Genomic DNA, 12,012 nt, shown 5'->3' with positions numbered 1-12,012 from the left:
GATACCTAAAAATAAATAAATAAAAAGAAGAAAAGCGTCTTAAAATCGTCAATTGCAGATAACTGCAATAATGTCTACGTGATACGAGAAATAAAAATTAACTGTTCAATAAAATAATATATAGATACTACCGCGTATACGATAAAATTAGATTCAACGTGTTTAAATAACACATTACTGATATGATTATATTATATTGCATTCTTACCTACACGGGCACATCTGCAGTTTATAAATCTACAATCTATACTGAATTTACATTAAGTATATTATTTGTAGAAAATGGACATTAGTATAAATAGTACAATAGAGCCTGAATTTTATGTTATTAAAAATGTGCCGAAATGTGTGTGTATAGGTAATATGGCAATTTCTAAAATTACTTATCAGCTTGATTCGTAATCTTTTAGTAGATTATAACAACTTTTCCCATTAAAAATATTAGCAATATTTATAAAAAGTTTAAATGCATTATTTTTGTTAAAATATTTTTTAATTAATGAGCTAGTCCAAACTGTTCAAACTTAAACTGTTTATGAGACAGGATCGGCGATAACTTTAGTGGCCCCGGGGTTGATCCATTCCGGACCCTTTCACTTAATATTATGCTTATTTAAGATGTGTCTAAATACGCCTCTAGCAACGGATCCCCCTAACCTAACATGACTGAGTCGAAGAATCATAAACAATGCTCAAGCACATGTAGAAACAAAATCATATTTGTAAATTGGATTTTATCTAAAGTGAAAATATATTATGTTAATTTTGATTTTTGGATTTTAAATTTTAAATTTTCAAATATTGGTTTCAGGTGCAGTTGGAAATTACATTTTCTATTGACGACAAGAAACGGGGCGCAGTTTACATTACATTTATTTAACCCAGTTAATAATCCGGATTTAGTATAAATAAATAAAAGGCATTTGGGTGCAGTTTACGTATGTCTGTATGTGCTACACGATGCAATCGACTGGCATCGTGCAGCACGCGCTATTAATTTTATTTATTGTATTTACGCTGTAGCAAAAATCACAATGCATAACGCGAGAAAAGTTGCCACCAAACGTCAGCGCATAATACGGAAAAAAATCATATTTTTCGTTATTCTCTAGAAAAAATTTGCTAGGTTTCTTAAAAATATGCAAAACAAGAATTATAAAAAAATCTCACTAAAAAGTTTTTAATTTTAATCCTTAATATAATTATTGTAAAATAAATTTGTTTCTAAATTGAATCAATTCCCAAATACCTGTTGAAAAAAAATGCAAATATAATTAATATATACTTAAATACTAATATAATCAAATATAATTGAATACAAGACATAAATATACAACAAGCATTCAAAGAACCGTATGCGTAGGTACTTAACCTTACGATTACAATAGTTATTTAATTAATTATTTAGTAAAACTTGCATATGCATTGTGGCATTGTATTATGCTCGACAGGCGACTGATTATGGTCTAAGAGCCCATAATGTCTTCGTCATAAGACAAACGAATATTTTATTAAAATATAAATACAATTTTTATATTATCTGCGGACTGCGATAGAGTATGCCACAGCCAAGTTCACTGTAATAAAAACGTATTGATTTACCTACGTTTCACAGCCACCACTCGTAAATGGGGCAAATACACGACGTTTTTATATTTACATTGTTAAACTTTGTAGCGCAGCGCCATTACGAATATACCTCATTTATAGCTTTTTAAAGTTTTAATTAATATTCATAACATTTTCTAACTTAAACGATTTCTAACTTAAAAACAATAGGTATAATATAATGTGTATCTACTTAATATTTTCATGAAAACCTACATATTTATTTATTATTAAATAGAATATAGACATAAACGTATTGTGATTTTGAGTCCAAATAGCATGTTGGGACCGCCCATTAAATATATCGAGAGAGAAATTCAACGAAAATTTTATGAAAAGCTAGCACACGCTTTAGGTCCCATCATATACGTATGGGTATTGACATCTCTTTCTATGACAATGCTCTTGATAACCTATAATGACAGGATATGCATATCCTATATGTGGGAGACACGCAGTCCACATATTAATATAATGATATATCTCATGGGTAACACGACATATATGTTATGGGATGTTTGGCGGTTAAAATTACGTACCCTATACTTATAGTTGTCGATAATAGGTATTTTTACTCACACGTAGCGTAGGTACTTATTAGTTGTTGGTCTACGAGAGTATTATGACATATAATGCATTTACATTTGATGACTAACAATGTAACGTTTTGTGACATCTGTGTGACTATATATTATTATATAGTGTGAGAAATTTTGAGTGTGATAATATACCTAATATATAGTATATATTGTACACTATGATTGAACTATACCGTCTGTTCGTCTACCGAATATTCCTTTAAAATTGGCCGTTGAATATACTGGCTATAATCATACATTATTTTATAACAGTAATGTATTGTCATTAATGTGGTTAGTTTTCAGTAGAATGATTCTACAGAAAACTAGCCATATTATTATTTTTATATTCAAAATTACTTTCCTTATTTTATATACTTTTACATTTAAACTTTCACTCGTTATAATTATTATACCGACCTGAAATGTTTTATTTTCTATAATCATAATTCACATTTCACGTACCTATTCCGAAATATAGTTTAATCTAATATTGTAGTGTACACATATCTAATTAATACATTTGCCAAGTATCTACTTGTATAAAATACGTGTAATATAGGTAGGTACGATACAATCAAATGTATGTAAACAAGATTAAAACAAAATGTTTACCTGCATGCTTGCATGATTATGATTTATGATTTGGAATAAGTTTTAAACGTTGGTATTTTAGATTCATTTGTCCAATTATTATTATTTTAAATGTAAAAATCTACACGTTGAACAGTCATAAACTCATAATAAGTCATAAACATAAAAAGATTTTTAATATCAATGTTAAGAATCTAAAAATATTGCAGTAGGTATTTTAGATATGAAAAATGTTATTAAATTGTTATAAAAAATAAAAGCAATGAAAAATTTACAAACACAATTAGTAATTTTAATCTAGTATCTATAATAGCTATCGACTTAACTTATTGTAAAATGCCAACCACTTTTTCGTCATATTTATTAGATAAAAAAATATTTATTTTTCTGTTTTTATGGATATTATTAATAATAATATATATTTTTTAAGGGGAATTTTGAATACATTTTTGCTGATTTAATATTATATTTTTATGCATATTTTATAACTTCTTTGTGTATATTTTGCCTATTTTAGCTCCTATAACTTTCGAGCTCTAGTATAAGTAGATATGTATTTACTATCTCATACTAAAACAAAAATTAAAAAAGAAAGATTTTAGTTATTTTAGTTGTAATTAAAAAATATTACTCGTATCGATTTGGAAACTTGTACGTATATTATTTTATTTTTACAAAAAAAATTAAATTTAAAAGATACCTACTTATTAGATTAATTTTAAACTATTGCCTATTTATACTACGAACATTACGAACTTATCAACTGTGTTCTACAGTAAGTCGGTGTTAACTCAAAAGTTGATAAAATTTAAGAATAATATAGTATGTTATAAGTAGGTATATGTAAGTACTATTATAATAAAATAAATTGCTTTATTATAAATTATTATAGCGATTTAAAAATACATCATGAAATATATTTACTTACAGTAATACTATAAAAGCTGACTAAAGATCATTTTAACTATGAATCATTTTTGCAGGTTTATGAAATGATTTAAAATTGAATTAAATAATATGATATAACATATCCATTTTTAGTAATTACATTTATACATTAAATCCCAATAGGATGCATACGTTAAAAACGTATTATTCTATCTATATTTGAATAATCAATATCATAATTAGTTATTGGTTTTCTATCAATTTCTAGAAACTTAAATTAAAAAATGCTACCTGAGCAAAAATGTATGTTACATGTCGCACCGTAATCCACTGCATTATAGTACCTACTAACTAATGGATAAAAACAACTTCTTAAGGTATTAATCTTAGTTAGATCTGCAAAATAGTTTTAAATACATCTATAAATAACGACTATATAATATATGAGTATCGTAATTTAGACTTTACAAAGGAATATTTATACTTCAACATTTAAGTAGTCGTCGTATTCTAAATTTTGTAAGTATGTTATAATATGTGCTTTAACACTTTGGCATTCTGAATATTAAGTTTTTACAAAAAATCAATAAAAAAAAAAAATTAAATAATTGATTTAAACTTATAATATAGTAAGTATAATATAATAATATCTTATAATATCTTATAATATCTCTCGTAATATTTAAGTGTTAAATAAATGTTAACATAATATTTTTACTGTTATTTTTTAATAGTACCTGCTGCATTATTAAAATCCATAATTTACTATATTCAGTACTCATAAGTTATCTGGCAATTGTTGCTTATTATTTAATCATAACTATGTTATAATTTAAATGGCCATTAGGCTAGTTAAGAGTATAGTAGTTAGTAGTCTGCTTAACATGTTGTATATTATAAAAAAAAAAAACAAAAGAATTAAATTCTCCTATTGTTATAATATATAATATTATGTGTTCGCTTATTAAAGGAAAATCGATTTATAAAAGTGTTGAAATTTATTTAAATTCTCTTGTAGTAGTTATTGTTTGTATAGGTAATTATTTTTTGTCTATATTTAATAATAAATAGTTTATCTTTTTCAATTAAAATTATAAATAAACAATAATAATCATTTAAATTCAAACTATAGAAAGTTACAAGTTGTCCGATTTTAAATGTTTTTCAAAACAAAAAATATTATGATTGAATTCTATATGGTTTTCTTTCGGCCAATTTTTATCTAAGAACCATAATGTGTGTAAGATGAATTCAAGGTATAGGTAGCAGTAAAATATGGTGGGCCAATTAGCGAAAATAGGTGTTGTATATAACTATTAAAATAATATACTAGCTGTACTTCCACTGTGCTTGCACGTGACAAATAAACGTATAAGTGTATAAATAGCCAGATTCAATTTGTTTTTATATAATCGTTGAAAGACAACATTTTTTAAAAAGAACTAGAATCTATTTTGATCGAAAACATACATTTTTAATTTCTTATTCCGACATGAAACCTATGTATATTTTGGAGTTATTCGGTGAATTAAAATTTTGGATTTTAGTTTTCGAATACCTACTGCTCAGATTTAACTGAGCGGGGTGGATCGGTATTGGGTAAAGGACCATCACTACTGCGCTCATCTATAAACTCTTAATGCACCAACGCCACGATTACCTAATACCTAGCTAATGATGAAAAAAAAGTCGTTAAAGTCGTTAAATTCGTTCGAAATTTGATTTTTGAAACATTGAAACATTCTATCAAAAAAAATAGTGACCGGGGGGTCAGCTAGCTTATTATTACAACACGCTGCATATAAATTTCGTTTTATCGTATTACCCCAAGTATGAAGTCGTTTTTATTTTCGAAAAACGTTAATGGTTTTTTGAAAGAGCTATAACTGCAGATGTACAGGTAATGGTCGTTCTTCTCGTATACACGCGAAAGAAACATCGCTCCCGAGAGACCATTATAATATATAATATTATTAGCACGCGCGCATACGTCGTGTTTCCGGTGCGTTTATAATAAATGACGAATGGAATATAATATATACGCATAATAATAACACACACGCGTTGCGGACGCGCGAGCGATACACGGTCTGATAACTCGGAACGCAATTAGAGGGCGCGCGGACGTTTCGCGTCGAAGGGAGCGGCGGCGGCGGCGGTCGTCGTCGGCCGCTGGAAAACTTCGCGGTTTCACCTGTGTGCGTTTACTATGTCAGTTGGTCAACGCGCTCGCGAGACGGTCTTCCGTCGTCCGCGGAAGGGACGAGGAAGCCCCCACCGCCGTCGGGCCGCTGTCGCGCACGACGAGCGCCCGAAAACCGTCAATTATTTTCACGGTGCTATCCGTCGGCCGTACGACGAGCGGGAGGCGCACGACCTACGCGATCTCGGGCGCCGTCGTCGTCACGCCAACCGTGCCGCAGCCTATATAAGGTCTCGGGCACCCGGTCGGAACCATCACTTCCACACCGGCGACGGTCGAGTCCGTACCTGACCATCACATCTCCCGGTTACCTGTATCATCATCGGCTACGTTTCATCACCATCATGTCTCCGTCCGTCGTCGCGTTATCGTCCGTTTGCGTGGCCCTGGCCGTTTTCGGTCTCGCGGCTTCCGTGCCCGTCGAACAACCGCAGCAACAGGTGCACCGACAAGAGGACGCGTCCGCCGCCGGAGGATTCGGCACGGTCCTGTGGTCCGTGCTGGACGACTGTTTCTCCGGCGACGCGGCCGACACGGCCACGGTGTGCCTCAAGTCCAAAGCTCTGACGGCGCTGGACCGGGCCCTCGGCAAGTCCGCCCTGACCGTCGTCGAAGGCGTCACGCTGACCGCCCGGGCCGGCAAGTCGCTGGCCGTCGACCCGCAAGCCGACCGGGCCGATCGGGCCGCCCTGGACGCAGCCCCGGACGCCGACAGCAAGAGCGCCCTGCTGGACGACATGCTGGCCACCCGCATGGATAGGCTCATGTCGACCAGGACCATCGTTCTGGACGGTGCAGGTCAAGAAGGTGAGCGAATAATTCATTGTACTCATATAATATGCGATGTCGTTGTTGTACTATACGACTTTGTAATCGAACTCGAATGTGGGGTGGGCCATAGTGGTCGATTACTACTACAGTTCTACTTTTAACGATAATATTTTCAAAAATCCCGCCCGACTACGGTAGGTATTACATTAAAAAAAAATAAACACGTCCTAAAAGCAAAAATCTAACCTGAGACATTGCAAACAGTATAGGTGCGATCCAGTTTTTAGGTACCATCATATTTTTTGAAAAACCTCTTTATGCGCTCTAACTCTTTTGAAAATATTTTTTCGTAATAGATTTTCGTTGCAAAACAACAATGATTTCGAAAACAATTTTATATTTTAGGTTTCTGAAATTTTTTTTCTCGGAGGCAAACTCCAAACCTTTATACCTACCATTGTATTATATTCGTGCACATCGAATTCGACTTTAAAACGATAGGCAATATCTATAATATATTATGTATCTATATCGTGAATTGTTAAGATTCACTGCAATTTACACGGACGTAAGTACGTTTTTCAACGAACATATCGTTTGGCACGTCCGTGTTTATAGATACCATCGCACCTGTGTCTGTCACGTATGTAGTTTTATTATTATATCTTATATGATATATATAACAATGAAATGACAAATAATGTATTATATTGAACATACGTATCGATATGCACCACAGATACTGCAATTTTTGTTGATCTCGAATTTGTCGTTAGTAAAAATTGGGCGACAGACATATTATTTATTACGTGTTAACATAATATTGTAATTCGTTTTCCGCAAATCCTTAAATTTTTATATTATATTAAAGTATAAAATATCGTAGCAGCGGCCCGTTATAAGTTTATAACATAGGTAGTCGTATCGAAATATAATATAATATTATGCACGTCGTTTTCTCTCTCCGAGTCGTGGTATTATACCGCCAAATGTAACATTTACAATCGATTTTTTTATACTTGAGAGTTGAGATCCATTCCGTTCAACACGATTGATACTGTTGATCGTTTCACAGCAATATTAGAGTGTTGGCTTTATTAAATGTAAGCCAAAAGTTCAAAATTATTTACCTTTTATACGATATTGCGTTACCTCTAACGATTACACACTGTTCGTATAATATGTGTATATGACAGCGATTCGTTCGTTCCTTGTAACAGTTCACAAATACCATAACACCATCCTACTACGTCATATTAATCATGTGACAACTCTCGTTGCCCTGAAAATTACAATATCAAGTTTAAGAACCGTGGTTCAAAGTTTTCGGAGGTGACTGACGATCTTCTAGACATCGCCTCATGAAAAAAATCATTAATATAATTATATAATTAGTAGCGTTTAAAACATTTAAGTTAATAATAAATTGTCTATTTGATTCTAGTAGGCTGAGTTAATTTTAAAAGTAATACTAGGATGGTGGGTTTAATTTTTATACTTAATTTCCCATCATCATTATAATAAACAGACAAATCATACTTTTCGTAATGCACGAAATACAGATCCGGTGGTTGGGCGAGCGATAGAATCCCTTTCGTCAACCCCCTACAGATGATAATTTTATATCTCCTAATCAAACGATTTGTTGTGTCCATCACAGGTCGCAAGAAGAAAGACAAGGCCATGCAACAGGCCATGATGATGGCTGGTATGATGGCAGCGGCGGTTATGGGTCCGATGGCTTTCAAAATGTTGGCACTGATTGCCGGAAAGGCGCTGTTGCTGAGCAAAATCGCACTGGTTTTGTCTGGTATCATAGCACTCAAGAAGCTTCTGCAGCCACAACAGGGCGGACATGAATCCGAGTCGGTGTCCCATCACTACGGTCGGAGCTTGCAACTCGAAGCTCATGACGTAGCGTACTCGGCCCAAAAGCCTCAGTAGACGGTATACCTTTACGTGACACGCGCATTATCGTCGTCGGCGACGAGTTATGTTTTAATTTTATTAAGTTTGCACTAATGTGCTACTATTAATTTATTATTTATTTTTTTTTATTTTATAAGCCAATCCACGTTGTTTGTTTACGAGTCGGAATCGATCGTGAACGAAAATTGTATTCGTTCGAGTTTCGCACTCGTCTTATGAAAAATATTTTAATCATTGTTTTAATGTTATTACTGATGTACTATAAAAATATGGAGTTGATAAATGAAAAAAAAATCAAAATGTTTATAAATCCAAAACGTTTAATTATTTTATCCTTAAGTTGACATATATCTATAACCATATGTTGTCGCTTTTTAATTGTTAAAAAAAGATTCCTCTGGTGATCCTGTCATGTACTCATGTTACAATATTTTATTTTCTAATAACCAGGGCTCGGAAGTTATAGCACTAAAAAAAATGATTTTTAGCGCCTAAATATGCACATAAAAACATTAATATAAGCGCTATAAATAGCACTAAAAATTGAAAAATATGCAAAATAAAATAAAATTTTTTTTTATAAAAGTTCATATTTTGATACAATTTTAAAAATAACTAAATTATTGGAAATTAACGGAATTGTCCGATTTAATCGACGATAACAACGGTCTAAGGCCGTTTATGCCGGATGCGTACCATTTTAAAATAAAACAATTTGTTTTCATTCACATATTCGTAGGCGGCTGTTTGGTAGGTAATTTAGTTTTTCAACAATATGTATTTATTTCCTTAAATATGCACATTAACAGCATTTATAACTCCTAATTAGCAAAAATATCTCCTATAATATGAATTTATGTGAAAATATACCCAAAAATAGCACTAAAAACCTAAAATTCGCAAAATAGCAGTAAAAACCGTAAATATGCAAAAAATAGCAAAATAAAATTTCGTGTATGACATCAGAGAAGTGTGAAACATATTTGTATCTTACTTTGGATGTTCTAGGACGAACCAATAAAAATATGCATTTGCTAGAACTTCCGAGCCCTGCTAATAACATTAACACGTACATTTATTATTACCATTTCCCTTGGAGAAGTTCGTTTATCACACGTTTAGTAACATGTCAATAAAAGCTTTTGTCAAACCTAATTGCACAACATAATAATAGTATGTGCAGTCTATATAAGATAATCATATTTATGGCTATGAATTTAATGTACTAAAAACCTTAAAAATACATTTAAAATATTAAAAAAATATAATATATATAATATAAAATGCCAAAAATTAAAGTATTAAATGATGCGCTTAAAATGGTTTTTAATTTAATTTTTATATTCAGATTGATATTGTGTAGGATATTATAAATTACCTACCTAGTATATTACATGCATAAAAAGATGTTTATTTAATAAAAAAAAAATAATAATAAAAATGTTAATTGAATTTGAATTTCAACTGAAACATTTTTTGAAAATTTAAAAATTGTGTAAAACAAAAAAAAAAGGTATTCAAAGATGTAAATTGGTGGAATTTAATTAAAACTACTTACAAAGCTACGTTTCACAATTACCAAAAAAAAATTCCACAAAATTTTACAAATTCACATCCCTAATCATATTATTTATACTTAAAAAAAAAAAAAAGATTTCGACTTAACTAAGAAAAATCGTTAATATTTTAACACTTAAGTAGTTTTTATATTTTTAATAATAATTTAGAGATGATTTTAGTTTGTTATATATAGTAAATTTCACACTTGTTTGTGGAGATTCATAATATTATACTGTGTAATACATCAAAGCACACCGTCTCATGCTCACCATTAACAACTGTCCATCGTAACTTCATACTTGTTAGACAAAAACAGTTGTTTATAAGTTATAACTATCGACTTAGATTTCAATAATATCCATACAGGTTTTGCTTTTATGCACACATCTATATTTGTATAATAATATTATGAAGACAATGGAATTAAAATGAGACAAAAAGAGTCCTATCCGAAGTTTGGTAAACCTGTTGGTATAACCTTTGCTTATAAATACTTACTCGTATTTTGGCGGGCACGAATCATCTCTATGAGTGGTGGTCATGGTCAAGATGCATCTTGTGATATAATTTAAAATTTAATAGCTGGCTACAAATAAAATTATATGTATTGTACATTAATATGATGAACACATAAAAAAAACAATCCCTGTTATGCACTTATGCTAGTGTATTGATTATAAAAACTAGTATTTACAATTAATAATATCTAGTAATATTTGAACTGTAAATGCAAAATGCCTACTACATGAACTTAGAAAAGATGCCTGTTATAAAAATTGCACAAACTAATCATTTTTACACTTTCTGATAATAATAAAATAAATTATAAAAGGTAAAATATTATAAAGTTAAAATTTTGATATTACTAGGCTATAGGTATGTGTTTGATGTTTGTCGTATACTACTTACGCAGATCAAAAACGGAAAATTAACTATAAAGTACCTATCTACGTCCTAAACATATTATATTATTATTCTCTTGATACGTTCAGCTTATTTGCTGATAACTGTAAATTATTTTATACCCACTTACTCGATAAAATATAATGATAGTTATGATGATGGCGACGAACTATATACTTATTTATTTTATATTCTATAGTCCATGACATTCAATATTTAATATCTAATCATAAATCGATAAAATACTTGTTGAACGGTTTTAATTTATACCTAAATATCGTTTTAAACAACTATATTTATAGAATATTAGATGATTTTTGACTTTTATATTATATAGGTACTTAGTGTAATAATAAAATGAAATTACAAATTTAAATTTTAATATTAATATATAAATTCACAAATTTGTACAAATTATGTATACATGTAGAAATACAATTATCAGTTGAATTTTATTCCGTCATTTGAACATAATAATATTATGTCTAAACAGCGAAACGCATGTCACACAAAATTAATTTTAATAAGATTTCATTTCACGAAAAATTAACCATCACGAAATGTAAAACAGAATATTTCCGTTTAGTGAAACTAATAACATTACTATTATGTATTCAGTTCGTAGATATAAAAACTGATATCACGTTAGACATGGGTCACGACTTCAGACTTGGACTTTCAAATCGTAAAAAGATCGTATAGGACATAATATATGTACCCTTTTCAGCACTAACCTACATTGTTGTGTAGGTACTAGGTACTTACTTTATAGTTAAAAAACTTTATTATTACCTACTAGTCCTATTTAAGTATTATTTACTTTTACAACAATTGTCTACCACCAATCTTAGACATTTGTGTAGATACTAGATAGTGTAGATAAATTATTACTCTCATTAAATTCTGAAAAAATGTTGTTCTTTTCATAAGTGATTATCGATGGAAGGGGCGATGGAAAGATGATTAGCCTCTTAAATT

The 12,012-nt window shown here is 30.8% G+C and overlaps 1 protein-coding gene across 1 annotated transcript; it reads left to right on the top strand.

Moving 5' to 3' along the window:
* Window positions 1-6,114: 6,114 nt before the first annotated feature.
* LOC114125005 (uncharacterized) lies at window positions 6,115-8,888 on the top strand. The gene is made up of 2 exons (XM_027988477.2): window positions 6,115-6,678; window positions 8,303-8,888. The coding sequence occupies exons 1-2, from the start codon at window positions 6,216-6,218 to the stop codon at window positions 8,584-8,586; spliced, it is 747 nt and encodes a 248-aa protein (XP_027844278.2). The 5' UTR covers window positions 6,115-6,215; the 3' UTR covers window positions 8,587-8,888.
* Window positions 8,889-12,012: the final 3,124 nt, after the last annotated feature.

Source organism: Aphis gossypii, chromosome X, assembly GCF_020184175.1.
Source record: "Aphis gossypii isolate Hap1 chromosome X, ASM2018417v2, whole genome shotgun sequence".
In the NCBI taxonomy this organism is placed as follows: Eukaryota; Metazoa; Arthropoda; class Insecta; order Hemiptera; family Aphididae; genus Aphis; species Aphis gossypii.
The sequence above is the reverse complement of the archived record's forward strand: the minus strand, read 5'-3'. Positions and strand labels throughout refer to the sequence as shown.